The sequence below is a fragment of the Astyanax mexicanus genome, chromosome 1, assembly GCF_023375975.1.
Source record: "Astyanax mexicanus isolate ESR-SI-001 chromosome 1, AstMex3_surface, whole genome shotgun sequence".
NCBI classification, from domain to species: domain Eukaryota; kingdom Metazoa; phylum Chordata; class Actinopteri; order Characiformes; family Acestrorhamphidae; genus Astyanax; species Astyanax mexicanus.
In genome coordinates, this window is record NC_064408.1 from 125,422,482 (window position 1) to 125,442,487 (window position 20,006).

At 38.2% G+C, this 20,006-nt stretch overlaps 2 protein-coding genes across 19 annotated transcripts in view; both read left to right on the forward strand.

The window, feature by feature from the left end:
* Positions 1–20,006, forward strand: part of LOC103042144 (NACHT, LRR and PYD domains-containing protein 12-like) — a 224,589-nt gene that overhangs the window by 95,577 nt on the left and 109,006 nt on the right. For 4 of the 18 annotated variants that reach the window (XM_049468320.1, XM_049468318.1, XM_049468317.1 and 1 more), the window contains 4 exons: positions 9,147–9,320; positions 10,634–10,807; positions 11,675–11,848; positions 12,199–12,372. The exons of 5 other annotated variants lie outside the window; for them this stretch is intronic. In XM_049468320.1, coding sequence (XP_049324277.1) covers positions 9,147–9,320; positions 10,634–10,807; positions 11,675–11,848; positions 12,199–12,372 — 696 coding nt within the window. Of the gene's footprint in view, positions 1–9,146; positions 9,321–10,633; positions 10,808–11,674; positions 11,849–12,198; positions 12,373–12,960; positions 13,126–20,006 lie in introns of all 18 variants that reach the window. 9 more of the 18 variants (XM_049468335.1, XM_049468357.1, XM_049468341.1 and 6 more) reach the window with 7 other exon arrangements.
* LOC111191429 (NLR family CARD domain-containing protein 3-like) lies at positions 4,741–6,696 on the forward strand. Its single transcript, XM_049468411.1, has one exon. It carries the CDS (start codon positions 4,855–4,857, stop codon positions 6,694–6,696), a length of 1,842 nt encoding a protein of 613 aa, XP_049324368.1. The 5' UTR covers positions 4,741–4,854.

The following is a 20,006-nucleotide window of genomic DNA, read 5'->3' on the forward strand; positions in this document are numbered from 1 at the left end:
TTTCTCTTGTGGGCATATGTTAGTTACACAAGATGGAAACGTGTCCATAGGTAGAAGTTGGACAGTACTGTGTGTACGACTGAAGTAACAAGACAAAAATACTTAGTAAATCTAATAACCTGTATAATATTTTTGCTTTTACTACTGCTAGTTTGATTCTTAACACAACATTTCAAGTAAAAAAATCCAACTTGTGGGGGCATTTCAGTTCAAATGTCCTAGAGAACACAGCACAAGAACATGAATGAACTTGAAGAAAATGTCACAAAGTGAAGGCCTAAAACAGACCTAGATCAGGCCTAAATTGGGGTAGATACAGAAAAATATTGTTGTGTAAACATGTCCAAATTTAGTTGACAATAATGAAGTAACCTCAACCTAAAATATAAACATATATTGTTTTTTTTATATATAAAATCATTGAGTTTGTCAGCATGTGTAAGTTTGGGCAGGGCAATATATTGTAATAATGATATAATAATATAATTATATTTAAAACTATTCCATACCAGATATTAAAAATGAAATTATAGTATTATTGTACCTGCTACAAAAGCTGCCAATTAAAATGAACGGCATAATCCGGTGCAGTTTAATGTGGCAGTGTATCGCCAAGAAAAGTGTAATTCTGTAATAATAAAAATACATGTATAGTGAGATATTTAGTATTTTAATGTATAGCATGCTGCATCTTTATTTTACAAATTAATTATGAAAATAATTCAACATTATCAGCCCTAATTCAAGGTTGCTTTCACACCTACCTTAGTTGGTCTTTTAGGACTTTTAATTTTTTCTAGTCCAAAATAGTGGATGTAAAAGATTGATGCACTTCCATTGATGATGTAGGTTAAAGTAAAAGTACAACAATTTTAATAGGAAAACCTTAGTAAAAGATGAGATCATTTTTGTTCTTCTGGTAAAGGTAAAAAAGGAAATATATTTATTTAAGCAGGTCAAAAACACTACTTCTGTAATATCTGGTTATATCTAGTAGCGCTGCAAACGGACCTTGGAGCAATGTGATAAATATATAATATATATATATATATATATATATATATATATATATATATATATATATATATATATAATTTATAATTTGCTTCATGCAAATTTACATGCTTCATATAATTTAAAAATGCATATCTTAAATGCCAGTAAAAGTCTTACAACAGTTTTGCATTATTTTCATTTTAAATAATGTTATTTAAACCTGATCATATGTTAATGATTGTTAATCTTTTCAAAGGGATCTGCACTGAAGTGCCTCCATGATGGAGCCTCATAACTCCAGTGATGGAGGAGGACCCTCTGATCCAAAGTGAGTAACTTCAGTAGTGCATCAGTAGTTTGTAGGAATGTATGTCCAAAATAAATGTAATATTGGTTCAAAGGCTGAATAGCCCAATTGTCTAATATACAATATATAATAGTCTAATTTTACTTTAAGTATAGTTTGAGTCAATATATCGTATTGAAGAAGGTTTTAAACTTAACTCCTGTTTATATAAGTATCTTTGTGATTATCTCATCTTCACCCAACGACAGAGGCTTTTAGGCAAAAAAAATTCACACAAATTGGTGTTCTGATTTTAGCACTAGATACCATCTCAGATATTTTGTAGAGGAGTAAATTCTGTTTCTGTTTGCTTTGCTTCTTTAAGTCTGTGTTTCTCTAATTGCTTGTGATAACCACCCTTCTACAATTATTAGTTCATTTCTGGATTGTGGAATAATATAAAATTATTATTTTTCTGCTTTTTTGTAGTAATTCAATTGCAAAAAAAGTAATACATATGTAAATACCAAAACAATTTATAGCTGCAACAATGTATTTTCTGTTGTCGCTACAGGGATGGCAATTTACAGTGCATCCGGAAAGTATTCACAGCACTTGACTTTTTCCACATTTGGTACATTACAGCCTTATTCCAAATTAAATTAATCTCTTTCCTCAAAATTCTACACAAAATACCCCATTATGACCATGTGAAAAAAGTTTTCTTGAGAGAAAATGTATTAAAAATATAAAACAATTAAATCATACTTACATAAGTATTCACAGCCTTTGCTTAATACTTTGTAGAACCACCTTTGGCAGCAGCTACTGCCTCAAGTCCTTTTGAATATGATGCCACAAGCATGGCACACCTCTCTTTAGGCAGTTTTGCCCATTCTTCTTTGCAGTACCTCTGAAGCTCCATCAGGTTGGATGGGAGACGTCTGTGCACAGCCATTTTCAGATCTCTCCAGAGATGTTCAATCAGATTCAAGTCTGGGCTCTGGCTGGGCGACTCCAGGACATTCACAGAGTGGTCCTGAAGCCACTCCTTTCAGATCTTGGCCGTGTGCTTCGGATTGGATCTTTCCCTCTATCCTGACTAGTCTGCCAGTTCCTGCTGCTGAAAAACATCCCCATAGCATGATGCTGCCACCACCATGCTTGACTGTAGGGATGGTATTGGCCTCGTGATGAGCAGTGCCTGGTTTCCTGCAAACATGAGGCCTGGCATTCACACCAAAGAGTTCAATCTTTGTCTCATCAGACCTGAAAATGTAGTTTCTCATGATCTGAGAGTCCTTCAGGTGCCTTTTGGTAAATTCCAGACGGGCTGCCTTGTGCCTTTTACTAAGGAGTGGCTTTCGCCCGGCCACTCTGCCATACAGGCCTGATTGGTGGATTGCTGCAGAGATGGTTGTCCTTCTGCAATGTTCTCCTCTCTCCACGGAGGAACGCTGGAGCTCTGACAGAGTGATAATCAGGTTCTCGGTCACCTCCCTGACCAAGGCCCTTCTCGCCCGATCGCTCAATTTAGACGGCCGGCCAGCTCTATAAAGAGTCCTGGTGGTTCCAAACTTTCATTTCCATTAATGAATGATGGAGGCCAATGTGCTCATTGAGATCTTTAAAGCAGCAAAAAAAATTCTGTATCCTTCCCCAGATTTGTGACTCGAGACAATTTTGTCTTTAATTTGTCGAGAGACAGGTGTGTGCCTTTCCAAATCATGTCCAATCAACTGGATTTACCACAGGTGGACTCCATTTAAGCTGTAGAAACATCTCAGGGATGATCAGTGGAAACAGGATGCACCTGAGCTCAATTTTGAGCTTTATGGCGAAAGCTGTGATTACTTACGTAAATGTGATTTCTTAGTTTTTAATTGTTTATACATTTTCAGAACTCTCAAGAAAACTTTTTTCACATGGTCATAATGGGGTATGTTGTGTAGATTTTTGAACAAAGAGATTAATATAATACAATTTGGAATAAGGCTGTAATGTAACAAAATGTGGAAAAAGTGAAGCGCTGTGAATACTTTCTGAATGCACTGTATTTGGCTATGGTTATATGATATATGCTTTCGTTTTACAAGGGGTGTTACAACATATCTGTTGTTTATTTAAAACCTTTCTTTTTTTAAGACATTTCTGTTTATTACAGCTCAAAGTTTCCTGATTCTCTTAGAAAGATCTGTAAATAGTGTGCTTAATTTAAAATATTGTGTTCGTATCTGCTTATTTCCTTGTTCAGACTGCAGAATTCCAGAGGAGAACCACCAGAACCCAGCTGTGTATCTATGAAAAGTGACAACTCAATGAGTATGCCTCCTGATTTCAGTAATGGAGCAGAACCACCAGAACCCAGCTGTGTATCTATGAAGAGCCACAACTCAATGAGTATACCTCCTCACTTTAGTAATGTTGGAATATTGAAAAGGTAAGAATTATTAATATTACCCTCACCATAAGACACTGTACAGAACAAAAATGATAAAGCATTTTCCACTTTACTGTTTAGTACAACTATATGGGAGAGATAGACGAGAGGAAGCAAATAAAAAAGAAAAAAATATATAATAGGGTGCATGGGCTATTTCCACATTAATCCATCAGATGAAAGGTCTGGAGCTGATTCCAGGTTTGACATTTTTTTGGAAAGGGAAAGGGCTCAAAGGAGCTCTTAATATAAAATGTTTTTATGGTCCTTTTAGCCTTTGTTCTGAGGCATGACATCCATTTTTTTTTTTCAAAAAGAATCCTGATTTGTCTGGCCCAGAGAAGATGACACCACTTCTAAACATGGTTAACATAAATCTTCTGATTTGCACAGTAAACATTTAAATGGTATTTGTAATTGTAACTTTCTAAAGTTATCTTTTGTCCATGTGGTTGTATTAGCTTCAACTGTTGAATGACAGTTTTTGGTGCCGTGTGTCTGAGTGATTGGAGATCACAGGTGTTTAGCTTAGGCTTCTGCTCTTGATTTTCCACATTGATTTCCTCACAATTCCTCACATGGTTTAATGTTATGTGCTGTAATCTTTCTTTGGGGAGCTTTGTTTTTACAAAGCTCTTCTGCACACAATTCTCATTATTATTATAACTAGCCTTAAATTGACCAGACTAAACATAAAATATATTTTTTGATGATTTGACGTTATGATGATGATGATGCGGTATTATATCTGAATTCTGATTATTCTTCCATTCAACATTCTCTGATTTAGATATCTTCTTAATAAATTTGATATTTTATGTGAGCATTATCAAAACCAGAAAACGTACACACCCACATTCTTTACGGGCACAATATTATTTCATGTTAAATTATGACTTCCCTCATATTTACTTAGCTGACACTTTGGTTATTTGTCTCTCTTCACAGGGAAAAAAATAATCTACTGCAAGATCAGTCCAGGTGTGGAGTGTGTGAGCACCTTGTTACAGATCCAGTCTCTATTACCTGTGGACATGCGCTACATCCACACACAGAGGAGTCTATAAAGCAAGATTCCAACCAACTAGAAGATGATGTTCTTCACAGAGTTTTACAGAAACACAAAACCTGTATGAAGAACAGGTACGAGAGCTTATTTGAGGGAATCAAAACACAAGAGAACAGAACCCTCCTGAACAGGATTTACACACAGCTCTACATCATAGAGGGAGAGAGTGAAGGGGTGAATGAAGAACATGAGGTTATAAAGATGGAGAAGACTTCAAGCAAATACTTACAGGAAACTCCAATCAACAGCTTAGACATATTTAAACCTGTAGAAGATCCTGAAGAAGAAATGGAAGTAGTGAACAATACAGCTGTGATGGTTAATATTGTCAGACGAAATGAAAGGAAAGAAGATAAAGGACCAAAAGAGCTTAGAACTGTGCTGACTAAAGGCATCGCTGGCATTGGAAAAACAGTCTCTGTACAGAAGTTCATTCTGGACTGGGCAGAGGGAACAGCCAATCAGGAGGTAGATTTCATGTTTGTGCTTCCATTCCGAGAGCTGAACCTGATTAAAGATGAGCAGTACAGTCTTTACACACTTCTCTGCACTTTTCATCCTGAGCTCAAAGACCTGGACTCTAGGATATGTGATGGACGCAAAGTTGCTTTCATCTTTGATGGTCTGGATGAAAGCAAAATTCCACTGAATTTTTCACAGTGTGAGAAAGTGTCTGACATCACCATGACATCATCAGTGGATGTGTTAATGACAAACCTTCTGAAAGGAGAGTTGCTGCCCTCTGCTCACATCTGGATTACCTCCCGACCAGCAGCAGCCAATCAGATTCCTCCTCAGTATATTAATCGTGTGACAGAAATTCAGGGGTTTAATGATCCGCAGAAGGAGGAGTACTTCAGGAAGAGAATCAGTGACCAAGACCAAGCCCAGAAAATCACCTCCCACATTAAGACAGCGAGGAGTCTCCACATCATGTGCCACATTCCCGTCTTCTGCTGGATCTCAGCCACTGTGCTTCAGAGAATCATGAGACAGAGTAATACAGAAATCCCTAAAACTCTGACTGAGATGTACTCCCACTTCCTGATCACTCAGACCAACATGAAGAATGAGAAGTATGAAGAGGATCCTTGGAACTTGGATTCAGTGAAATTGCTGGAATCTAACAGAACAATGCTTTTGAAACTGGCTAAACTGGCTTTCAATCAGCTGATGAAGGGGAACGTGATGTTCTATGAAGAGGACCTGAGAGAGTGTGGTATTGATCTCACTGAGGCCTCAGTGTATTCTGGGATCTGCACTGAGATCTTTAAGGAGGAATGTGTGATTTATCAAAGGAAGGTCTACAGCTTTGTACATCTGAGCTTTCAGGAGTTCCTGGCTGCTTTCTATGTGTTTCACTGCTACCTAAGCAAGAACATGAAAAAACTGAGAGATTTTATAGAACTGAACAGAAAATGGCCTACAATTGTCCCACTGCATGAGCTCCTGATACGAGTAATGAGCAAAGCTTTAGAGAGTCCTAATGGACATCTGGATCTTTTCCTCCGTTTCCTGCTGGGCATCTCTCTGGATTCCAGTCAAAAGGTCCTACAGAGCCTCCTGATCCACACAGAGAACACCTCAGAGAGCATAAGAAAAATAGTGACATACATCAAAGACCTAATCTCAACAGAAGATCTTGCTACTGACAGATGTATAAACCTGTTCCTCTGTCTGACTGAAATGAATCGCCAGGATTTACCCAGAGAGATTCAGAAGTACATAGATTCAGATGAAAGCTCAAAAAAGGATCTGTCTGCTCTAGAGTGTATAGCTCTGTCCTACATGCTGCAGACCTCAGAGGAGGTGCTGGAAGAGCTGGACCTGAAGAAATACAGCACATCAAGATTTGCTTATATGAAACTGTTTCCAGCTGTGAACAACTGCAGAAAGGCTCTGTGAGTATCTACATTTATATTGGATATTAATATTTAAAATTAATGACTGAACACTGTGAGTAAGACTGTTGATACCTTTGAGTCATGTGTGAATTGTGATTTTGATTAAGGAACTGGTTGTAATGGAGCATCAGTGTTTCAATCCCACCATGTGTCTAGTAGTTGTGGGATCACAAATTTGGCATTTTAATAAAACCAGTGATATTGGGTAAAAGCGTGAGGAAAAACTCACGTTCTAAAATTTGTTGTTTTTTTAGTACCACACTGCCAGAATCAAACTGGACAGCACCAAAGAATGGACAGAACAAAACATACCCACACTTCCCTATTTTGATCATAACATAGGCTATATTGCCAAAGTATTCGCTCACCCGTCCAAATCAATGAACTCAGGTATTCCAGTGATTCCAGTAGTAGTGAAAGAATGGGTCTCTCTCAGGAGCTCAGTGAACTCAAGCACTGTGGTACCGTGACAGGATGAAGCACCTGTGCAACATGTCCAGTCGTGAAATTTCACTACTACTCACTAATAAATATTCCAAAACCAACTGTCAGTGATATTATATAACACAGTGGAAGGGACTGGGAACAACAGAGACTCTGTGCTCTGTCAGTGTAAAATAACTGAGCGGAGTCAGCGGATGCTGAGGAGCATAGTGCACAGAGGAACCAACTTTCTGCAGTCACTACATCACTACACACCTCCACACTTCACATAGCTTCATAGTTCATCACTACACACCTCCAAACTTCACATAGCTTCATAGTTCATCACTACACACCTCCAAACTTCATGTAGCTTCATAGTTCATCACTACACACCTCCAAACTTCATGTAGCTTCAGAGTTCATCACTACACACCTCCAAACTACATGTAGCTTCAGAGTTCATCACTACACACCTCCAAACTTCATGTAGCTTCATAGTTCATCACTACACACCTCCAAACTTCACGTAGCTTCATAGTTCATCACTACACACCTCCAAACTTCATGTAGCTTCATAATTCATCACTACACACCTCCAAACTTCACGTAGCTTCATAGTTCATCACTACACACTATCAAACTTCATGTAGCTTCATAGTTCATCACTACACACCTCCAAACTTCATGTAGCTTCAGAGTTCATCACTACACACCTCCAAACTTCATGTAGCTTCAGATTATTTCATCACTACACACCTCCAAACTTCATGTAGCTTTAGAGTTCATCACTACACACCTCCAAACTTCATGTAGCTTCAGAGTTCATCACTACACACCTCCAAACTTCATGTAGCTTCAGAGTTCATCACTACACACCTCCAAACTTCATGTAGCTTCAGAGTTCATCACTACACACTATCAAACTTCATGTAGCTTCATAGTTCATCACTACACACCTCCAAACTACATGTAGCTTCAGAGTTCATCACTACACACCTCCAAACTTCATGTAGCTTCAGAGTTCATCACTACACACCTCCAAACTACATGTAGCTTCAGAGTTCATCACTACACACCTCCAAACTTCATGTAGCTTCAGATTAGATCAAGAACAGTGCATGGAGAGCAAATGGGTTTCCATGGCCAAACAGCTCTATCCAAGCCTTACATCATCAGTCACTGTAACTGTGCTTGCAAAGTGAAACGTTCATTTTCCACAAGTGGCATCGACAGTGGACCATGACCAGTGTGACCATGAGTGTTGTGAAGTGGGCAATTCAGTGAAGAAAGCAAGTTAAGCGCTTCATGAAACTTCATGAAAATGAACAGTGAAACACGGTGGTGAGAACCAATGAATGAACATTTACCAGTTTACTGGCAGATTTTTTTCCAAATTATGAAAAATGATAGGATTGTGAATTAATAAAATATAAGACTTGTGAACGCAGTTATCAGCCAATGCTGATTTTCTAAAAAATTACAATAATCAACTTGCTGAGAACCAGTCATTGGACTGTTCTGAATTCATGAGCCTACTTTGAGCCCTGATCTGAATCCTACTTAACATCTTTAGAAGAAGCTGAAACATGCAGTCTGGAGATGGCTCCCTTCAAACCTGGAACAGTTTGGGAAACCTCCAATAAATGTGTGGACATTGCAGAAACCATACTGGGAGATACAGAAATCACTTGCTTGTCCCAATAGGTTGTGCAACAAAAATTTTTTTTTTTAACTGATGCTGTTGAATCACACTTCAAAAGCAATGTCTGGTTGTTATACATTTATTTTTAGTAAACCTTTATTTATTATTATTTTTGGCAGTTTCAGGTTATTTTAGTGACCATTGTGTTTTATTTTTAACAGACAGGAAAATAAATGTTATCTGTCTCATAACCATGCTCATGTGTTTCTTGTAATCTGTTGAAGAACACAAACATTAAGAAAAAATGACCCTTCGATTTTTTTTTTTTCAATAATTGGACATTGTTGTAACAACTGTGTATTCTGTTTACTCTTCTTGTACAGACTAGCTGGCTGTGATCTCACCAAGGATCATTGTGAAACTATCTGCTGTGTTTTGAAATCAGAAAGTTCCACCCTGAAAGAGCTGGACCTCAGTAATAATGATCTGCAGGATTCAGGAGTGGAGCTGCTCTCTGCTGGACTGAAGAGTTCACACTGTAAACTGGAGACACTCAGGTCAGTACCTCCCTTCATATATTACTCAGGTAAACATTAACCTAGTAGTGAATGGTCTACTGAGTCAAATTCTTCTTATAGGGTATGTTTTTTTTTTAATTACCCTGATACCTGATACTATCTTGCAACAAAATCACAGGACTAAATTGAATTTGTTTGTTTCTGTAAGTGGTTCTTCCTCATGACCATAAAGTATCAATAAGCACAAAATAACAGGAAGTGTGTTAAATGGCTACCAACTAGGGCTGCAGCTATCGATTTATTTTGTAATCGAGTACTCTACTGAAAAATCGATTTGATTAATTGAGTAATCGGATAAAACATTTTTGCTTGGTTAAAGAGCAGTTAATAAGGCATTTCACTTAATAATGAATGACCAATTGGTTTCCTTGTTTAGATAAGTTATATTTTTAAATTCACAACATACATTTCCAAATTGCAAATACAAGTAAATAATACACAATAAAGAAATAAATACCACAAGTAACAAATACATTTAATTATATTACTTTCAAATTTGGATTTCTTGTAAGTATCAAATATAGGGTATTAATCAATAAAAAAGGTATAAATATTGTCTTTGTGTTGTGCATCTTAGCTTCTGAACAGCAGAAACGTTGCCAGTTCTGCCAGTGTTGGATAAGCGTGCTGCATTCTTTTACCACCAAGCCGGTTCTCCAAAATATATCAGGACCTGTGGAATAATTGTGACAACAGAAGTATTAAAAATTTAGCTTTTTTCTTTATTTACATTTTGGACTATTTGGGTCTAATTACATCACTAAGACTAATAGTACAGTGAGTTCATGACCGTGCATTCATGAACGCTAAGATTGACACCTATCGCATTGGGGCACATTAGGCACTAGTGGTAAATAATATTTTAGCTAATAATATTTTATCCAATAAATAAGAGACACACTTCCCTATATCAACCACACACAGTGTCTGAATGTATCTTTTTGTCTCACCGGCCAAATGTCTTCGTAGATAAAGAAATCATGCATTTAGTTTTCAGCCAAAGATGGGGGTGACGTAACGCTGAGCACGTTGTCAAAATAAAAGTTGCGAAAATACCACACTCTGAGTTTTTTAATTAAATAAATGATTACTCGAGGAACAGAAAATTAATCTATCAATTTTTTGAATCGAGTAACTCTATTTACTCGAGTAATCGGTTCACCCCTACTACCAACTACACTTGCATACTAGATTAAAGTGATCTCACCAGGAAACTTTCTGCTCTGAAACATACTCCAGCAAAAGCCCACTTTGACTTTACTGTAATCACTTTCTTTACCCTCACTCTGCAGGCTAGCTATGTGTAATCTTGAGGTAAAGGCATGTAAACATCTGGCATCAGTTGTAAACGTGGAAAGTTCCACCCTGAAAGAGCTGGACCTCAGTAACAATGACCTACAGGATTCAGGAGGGGAGCTGCTCTCTGCTGGCCTGAAGAGTTCACACTGTAAACTGCAGATTCTCAGGTCAGTACCTCCCTTCTAATATTACTGAAAGGTAAACATTAAACTAGTAGTGAACAGTCTACTAAGTCAAGTTCTTATACAGTTTTTTTTAAATTACCCTGATACTATCATGCAACAAAAACACAGGACTAAATTGAATTTGTTCGTTTCTGTAAGTGGTTCTTCCTCATGACCATTAAGTATCAATAAGTACTAAATAACAGGAAGTGTGTTAAATGGCTACCAACTACACTTGCATACTAGATTAAAGTGATCTCACCAGGAAACTTTCTGCTCTGAAACACACTTCACCAAAAGCCCACTTTGACTTTACTCTAATCACTTTCTTTACCCTTACTCTGCAGGCTAGTTATGTGTAATCTTGGGGTAAAGGCATGTGAAAATCTGGCATCAGTTGTAAACGTAGAAAGTTCCACTCTGAAAGAGCTGGACCTCAGTAACAATGACCTACGGGATTCAGGAGGGGAGCTGCTCTCTGCTGGTCTGAAGAGTTCAAACTGTAAACTGCAGATTCTCAGGTCAGTAACTCCCTTCTCATATTATTGAAAGGTAAACATTAAACTAGTAGGGAACGGCCTCCTAAGTCAAGTTCTTCTTATACAGTATGTTTTTTTAATTACCCTGATACTATCATGCAACAAAAATACAGGACTAAATTGAATCTGTTTGTTTCTGTAAGTGGTTCTTCCTCATGACCATAAAGTATCAATAAGTACTAAATAACAGGAAGTGTGTTAAATGGCTACCAACTACACTTGCATACTAGATTACAGTGATCTCACCAGGAAACTTTCTGCTTTGAAACACACTTCACCAAAAGCCCACTTTGACTTTACTCTAATCACTTTCTTTACCCTTACTCTGCAGGCTAGCTATGTGTAATCTTGGGGTAAAGGCATGTGAAAATCTGGCATCAGTTGTAAACGTAGAAAGTTCCACTCTGAAAGAGCTGGACCTCAGTAACAATGACCTACGGGATTCAGGAGGGGAGCTGCTCTCTGCTGGTCTGAAGAGTTCAAACTGTAAACTGCAGATTCTCAGGTCAGTAACTCCCTTCTCATATTATTGAAAGGTAAACATTAAACTAGTAGTGAACAGTCTACTATGTCAAGTTCTTCTTATACAGTATGTTTTTTTTAATTACCCTGATACTATCATGCAACAAAAACACAGGACTAAATTGAATTTGTTCGTTTCTGTAAGTGGTTCTTCCTCATGACCAAAAAGTATCAATAAGTACTAAATAACAGGAATTGTGTTAAATGGCTACCAACAACACTTGCATAGTAGATTACAGTGATCTCACTAGGAAACTTTCTGCACTGAAATATACTTCACCAAAAGCCCACTTTGACTTTACTCTAATCACTTTCTTTACCCTCACTCTGCAGGCTAGCTATGTGTAATCTTGGGGTAAAGGCATGTGAAAATCTGGCATCAGTTGTAAATGAGGAAAGTTCCACCCTGAAAGAGCTGGACATCAGTAACAATGACCTGCAGGATTCAGGAGTGGAGCTGCTCTCTGGAGGTCTGAAGAGTTCACACTGTAAACTGCAGATTCTCAGGTTAGTACCTTTCTCACTTCATTACTAAATGATAAATATTGTTGAACCAGTTTAATGTCACACTTTTATAAAGTGATATTGTTGGACTTGGTTGGATTCTTTAATTATTTTCCTTTAATTTCCCACCCTATACAAACTCTTAAACTCTATACATCAAACAAGAACAACAATATGATCAGCTCCTTTCTACATGCATTATGATCTTTTTAAATCTCTACTAAGCATATAACAGCATTTAACAGACTTTATCATCCTTCTTTCACTCTGTTCCTCAATGGTCAGGACCACCACGGAGTGGTTATTCAGCTTTCATCAGTGGTCCCTGGACCATATACACTGTAAAAGACACTAATAATAAGACAGTAATAATATTATGTTTGAGTGGTTTATATTGTTGAAGCTTTTAATACATTTTACTCTGAATGTGTAACCTAAAGAATATTTAATGTGCTTTTAGAATGTACAATTTGCTGTAGTATCAAATGATAAACAATTGTTAAAATGGACTTTCTGCTGCCTGAATTCTAAATGTAATGTAATAGAATTTTCCTTTCTCTCAACTTGACTCCATGACCTCTTTCTCTTCAGATTATCTGGTTGTATGGTCACAGGGAAAGGCTGTTCTTCTTTGGCTGCAGCTCTGAGTTCAAAACCCTCCCACCTGAAGGAACTGGACCTGACCTTCAACCACCCAGGAGAGTCAGGACAACAGCTGTTTTCTGCTAGACCAGAAGATGCAGGCTACACAGTCAGGTATGAACACTGTACTGTGGTGTGGGATTGTGTGTTGGTAAGCTATAATGGTAAAAGTGGAGAATTTATATGTTATTGGTCTAGTGTGTGACAACCTGTTTAAACCAAAAGAAGTTTAATTCAGCTAGCAGCTCCCTTCAATCTTGCATGTAGTTTTGATATTGAAAACAGTGTAAAAACAACCTCCATATTTTTTGCAGTTAAGGTGAATAGTGAAAATATGAAAAGCTGACAAATTTGCCATATAGCAGTTTCTATATGTAAACATGTACAATCTCAAATACCTCATTTTAAAGATGTTATTATTAAAACGGTAATTAACTACCTTGTACTAGTGACAAGTTTTATACACAAATCAATATTTAATTTGCTTTTTTTCATAAATCAATTTCAGATCTAGTCAAAACTACCAAACATGGAATAATTTCAATAATTTTAACTCTTTACATTACAGTTTAATTATTAGAATGATTGCAATATTTTGCAAAAAAAAAAAAAGACTATTTCACATAAAACAAACAGTATACAGATGGGGCATAGGTGGTAATTAGAGTCTTGGATAGGTCAAAGATTTGCAACAAAATTGTTTTGATTGCATTTTTTTATTTTTATGCAGTGCCAGATTTCAAATTCCTCTGGACACCTTTGTGGCAAAAATGTACACACACAAAATCAGCCATAAAATCTTCATTTGTCTTTTTTTGTTGCTTTTTTTCATAAATCACTTAATAAACATCAGTATTGATCAAAATGATCAAATATTTAATAATTTCCAGGATTGTAACCATTTAAATGGCAGTTTAATTACATTAATTATAAATTCTTCATAAAAAAAAACAATTTTAATTATTTCCATATACTGAATAGTAGATGGGTAGAGTCTTGTATATGTCAAAGATTAGAAACAAAACTGATTTGATTGCATTATTCGAGTCCAAAAATGCCCCATTGACTTCCATTGAAACCACATTTGTTTTGATCTCATTGCATTGTTACAGTATAAAACCAGGCATTTTGAAATGTTAGTATTTCATTTGGAAGAAAAGTAGTGAGATTTTATATTTTTACTGTATTCCATTACATTCAACCATTTTGCCATTTTAGGCTAGTGTAATTTAGCCAGATATATTATGGAGCCATGTGACTAACAGCGGACCCCCAAGTGTGTTCTGTTTAGAAAGGAAAAAAGAGAAGTAAAGGACGAAAGAACACTTTTGCGATAGCACTGAAGTTACGTATGAATCTTCTACAGAAGTTGGTGAAGCCAAGGAAGTGTTGTCATCATTCATGGTGACGCCTGAGGAACTAATGACGTAACCTAGGAAGGTGACTCAATCTAGATGAAATTCACATTTTTCAGCTTTAGCGAAGAGGGTGTTATCAAGGAGTCTCTGGATTACCTGACAGACGTGAGCAACGTGGGTGGTAAAGTCGGGTGAATAGATTAGAATATCATCTATAAATGAGATAACAAAGCGACCTAACGTTGTGGAAAATGTCATTAATGAACTCTGGAATACTGATGGGGCATTACAGAAGCCATAATTCATTACAAGGTATACATAGTGGCCCCGAAGCTGTTCAAGGGTTACTGGGATGAGTGGAAGTTGGTATGCAAATGTTTTTGTGATAGCGTTAAGACCACAATAATCTGTGCAGGCCTGAATCCTGCTTTTTCTTTACAAAGAAGAAACCTGAACCTACTGGGGACTTAGAAGGACTGATGTACCTTGAGCTAGGGCTTCAGTAACATAATCATCCATGGCTTTCTCCTCCTCACGTGTCAGGGGATAAACTCGAGTCTTGGGCAGTGTAGCACCTTCAACAGGTTGATATCGCAATCAGTGTCTATGTGGAGGAAGTATGGTAGCTTTTACGGGGCTAAACACCTCTAAAAGGTCTGAAAACTTTGAAGAAATGGTAACAGGGGTTTATCATATGGGACTTTCTATAGTGGTGGAAGCTAGGGTAACTTGGGCTGTGATAAGGCAATTTTCTAAGCAATAGGGGGCCCAGGGGCCTCATGTACTAGAGGTGCGTACGCACAAAAACATTGCGTACACCATATTTCACGCTCACGGTCAGATGTACTAAATTTGACTTGAACGTGAGAAAATGCGTTCCCCCACGGCACTTTCGTTTCGTGTGTGCGCATTTTTTTTTGTGCGTATGTATTTTGTTTTTGTAATTTGGAGACACTTAGAGGCGATTAATTGAAATTACAACTATTAAGATATCCTTTATGCAGACATTGTAGTAAGCCATTATTGGGTAAAATAAAGTAAATTAATCAGACAGTTTCATTGGCTTGCTGAAATAATCGTTCAACGTGTTTCCACTTAGCCTAGATTATATAAACATGCATAAAAGTTTGTTCTGGAGTTGTTGGAGGTGGCAGCATTGGCCCGAATTCATTGAGAGCGCATTTTCCATGAACATTATTTTTGGCCCATGATGATGACTGGCTTATAAGCCGTTTTAGATTTCCAAGAACATAAGAGGATAAGAAAACAAGCTGAGTGCGTGACGGGTGGCCTCTTGGTAAGCAACTCATTTAAAGCATTTAAATGAAAGCATTTATTATCCATTTTAGAATAATACATTTAAAACATGGGTAATTATTAGTTATTGCGCTACGCGTCTTGCGACACTTTTCTTTCTTGACTTGCACGTTATACTCTAGCATATTATTATTATTATTATTATTATTATTACTATAACATTATACTCTGCGTAATTGAGGCAGGAGACATGGCAGGTGTGAATTTTTCGTGCACTTGCGCTTGATTTCAAGTTGATTGTGTTGTACTAAGAGAAAGTGTGTGGGATTCTGCCTACGCACGGTTTGATAAATCCGGATTTGTTTGTGCATACGGAACTTTGCAGGTGTGAGCGTACGGAACATTTTAGTAGGAAGTCCACGCAAGTCTTAGTACATGAGGTCCCAGGACACTTACTCCCGGGAACCCCATGAGATGACTGGGTCGTGGCGTTCGAGCCAGGTGTAGCCTAAGACTAAGGGGTAGCCAGAATGGGGCAAAAAAAAAAAGACGTTGTTGTCTTCTTTATGCAGGAAGCTGGTCTGCAGGTGAAGGGGTGATAAGTAATGGGAACACGGCACCTGCGCATGAAGTGGAGTGTGTAGTGCCCTCATAGCCACGCCCAGCTGGACCAGGTCGGATCAGATGAAGTCACCCTCATTACAGAATAATAAGCAATGTGTTTTATCTTGGTGGGGTGACAAAGGTTGTACAACTTGGCACTGGGCATTCCCTTTGATGTGTTGTGCTTGTACCTGCAGAGCTGCATATGGTTCAGTCACCAACCTCTTAGCATGAGCATGAGTAAAATCAAAGGATTGTTGTCTGTCCAGACAGTGAAAGCGTGCCCTTTTAGCCAGTGACTAAACTTGTCATATACGGAGCACATTAGAGCCAAACAATCCAAGCAATGGGCAGGGTTTTTTCTTTGAGCACGAATGAGAGACTTGCTAGTGAAAGCTAAGGGCCGGGATTTTGTCTCACCTTCAGAGACCTGCGAGACCACAGTTCCCAAGCCATCAGCTGAGGCCCCCAGAGACAGGATGGATGATCAGTTGAAGTCAGGGTGGGCAAGAACTACAGATTCCAAGAGTGCTAATTTCAGACTTTCAAAAGCTTTGCCATGCTCTTTTTTCCTATGACTGGGGCTTAGTTTTCTGAATGCAGATTGTCTGCATCCATTATTATTCCTACCTTTTATGCACCATTCAACCAAACAGGGGCTTAGCTATACAAGTGCAATTTTGTATAAATCGCTGATAATACAATACCATGCCAAGAAATGCCTTGATCTTTCTCTGTGGTGAAGTGATGTCATCCTACATCACAAGGTCAGCTTCTGTAATCATGGGAATTGCTCTGACCTTGTTGGTATAAGTTGCTATTACATTCTCATAAATAATATGCCCCAGAAAACTTCACACTCTGTCACAATTGGTGACACTTCTTAGGTGCTAGTTCTAGGACATGAGCACTTAACCTATTAAAGACCAGTTCAAGTCTGTTTAGGGCTTCATCTTTTTTGGGCGTGACCACAAGGAGATCATCCAAGTAGCAGAGTAAAGTGTGGAAATTTTGGTCGCCAAACACACCCATCATGAGGCCCACTCACTGGAAGATTTGTGAATTATCTTACACTCCTCCATTTTTAAGAGCACCTGCCTAAGCTTATGATAGTGTCCATCTGTGTAGGCCAGATAGCATATTGAGGAACTGCTCAGTTTTGGTCTCTCCTGAACATTAAGGCTGGCTGAGAACACGCCAGTAGCAAGCTGATTGAGAATGTACTTGATTACATTGGTGCCCAGAATTATTTGGTCACATTTCCTAGAGATGACTAGCATAGGAACAGTGACTGCATGGCCATACATTTCTATTTCTATTTCATAGATGCACTTTGGCTGAACATGAGCTCCACCACAGCCTACAAGTTTGATAGCTGTGCATGGTTCGCTGGGTTGTAGTATGATCCCTGAACTCTTGAACTTTTGTCCTGCTTCCTAATTCATTGTACAAGCCATGGACCTGCTATCTAACAGAGCTCCCAGGGAAATCTGGTCCCTTACTAAAATGTCTGGTCGTTTACTACAAAGCTATCTGCTTTTTCCAGTTTTATTACATTTTAAAACAAAATGGCACTTGTGTTAGCGCATCATCAATACTGAGGGTTTGGCCTTTTTCACTCACATTGTCCCCTCCCAAATGCGAGTATGCTAGTTTCCTTGGATGTGTGGCACTGGTTTGGGCTGTAAGGTAGGTGGAGTAGCATGGGGATAGTTGTTGCTGGTGTCTGACATCAAAACAGGCAAAACATTGTTTCCCCCTCATATCATTATATGATATTATAATTGTTTCTCCCTCATTACAAAATGCCCGTTCAGTTAACACAAACGTCCTGTACTAAGTGAGTTTATCTCTGACATTAAACTAGACATTTTCTGTCTCACTGAAACTTGGCACAAACCCTTTCACTATTTTGCACTTAACCAGACAACTCCTACAGGATATTCCTATACTGATAGACCTCGTATAGAGGGGCAAGGTGGTGGTGTTGCTGTAGTATACAGGGCCAATATTAAATTAGCTGCTGTATCTATTGCTGTTGCTCCTTCCTTTGAGCACATTGCATTTAAATTGTCAGGGCCTAGTCCTCTGGTCACTGCCGTGGTCTATCGCCCACCCAAGCCAGTCTCCTCCTTCCTCTCAGATTTTTCTCATTTTCTTAGCCAACTTAGTGCACTTTCACCTTCTGTCCTTCTTTTGGGTGACTTTAACATCCATATTGATGATGCACACTGTAAAATTGTCGTTGATGTTCTCTGTTCCACCCCATTGCACTGTACATATTTGGAGGCCCGCTCTGCAGTGGCAATTATCCTGACACAGTAGTCAACAGGGCTCTCCTTGTCTTTGGGCCGTGTGGCATGGAAATCAACAATTTTTACATATCATATATTTTCTCAGAACTACAGTGTTAAAGGCAGAGCTGCGCTTAAGTACTACCTTCACTATGTTCTTAACCCTACCCAAAGGATAAGTCAGAATTGTTTTGCTCTTTCTGTGACAGGGCAACTACCTTTGCTTAGGTATAGCTCCATAATATCTATCCACTCCTGAACAGTGTATTTGTCATTACCATCACCTCTTAACATGGGAGGTTCTTTTATGTCTGAGCTAACAATTAAACTTATCTTGGAGAGGTCAAGTGAATTGTTGGGGCTTTCAGTATCTCTAGTGCAGAATGTTGAGGCATAGAAGTAACTGGTCTTGGCTAATATTTGACTTGCAATGGTCAAATCTGGCTCCCAAGTTCCTCTATTAACTCACACAACTGCTGGGTCACTTCACTGTAATTATCCCTGGGAGCTGAACATGTTGGCATCACTTGCACGTTACGAGGGGTACCCCTTGAACCTAAAGGGCTATCCTGGGTCAACTGTAACCAATGTGGGAGACCCATGGTTTCATCTGACGTGCAATGCTCTGCCCCTTCCAACCAGTGGGGAGAATAATTTAAATGTCTCCTGACCTCTACCAGCCACGGTATGTGTATTTAGACGGGAAACATTAAACCCATACAAAGTACACAAATTGTTTATTTCACAGAAAAAAACAATGAATGCAACTGACTGTTAATATAAGGTGTGACTAATGAAGAATCTGTCCATTTGCTGTGCTGTTACATTTGCTACATGGATCCTCTGACGTTACGAAGCAATACTACAGGCATCACAAACTCACAGCTTGACCCTGCCACTCGGCTGCGACTGAACAAAAAGATTCGGGTGATGGCACCAGTTTTATGGAGCAGATGTAAACGTGTTCACACAGTCAGGGAACAGCCACACCACAACGAACAGTCAGACTTCTCATTTATTGCTGGAACTGAGCAGAAGACATGGAGCCGAGTTAGCATTGCACACAGCACAGGCAGGCACACACTCCCTCTCTGCCTCTCCAGTTCAACATTCACCATGTGACTGTGCAAGTTTTTTTATATATATAATAATACTGCTTAAATTAATTTAACTAACCAGGTACAGTTTTAGATTAAACACAATAAGTAATGGATAGATAAATTAAACAAAACCAACCATGAATATATTACAACATATTTCAATATCATAAATATAATTAAAACGTGTAAATAAAATGTAAATATTTTGTATTGTAAATAAAATGCATCAAAATGTGGTTAAACTGTCCGGATAGAGACTTCAAATCACAGTGTAAAATTATAAGGGAGACTACACAAGATACTAGGGATAGATTAATAACATATGGGTATATATACTTAAAACATCAAACCACGGCTGCCCAAATCACGGCAGAATTCAATGT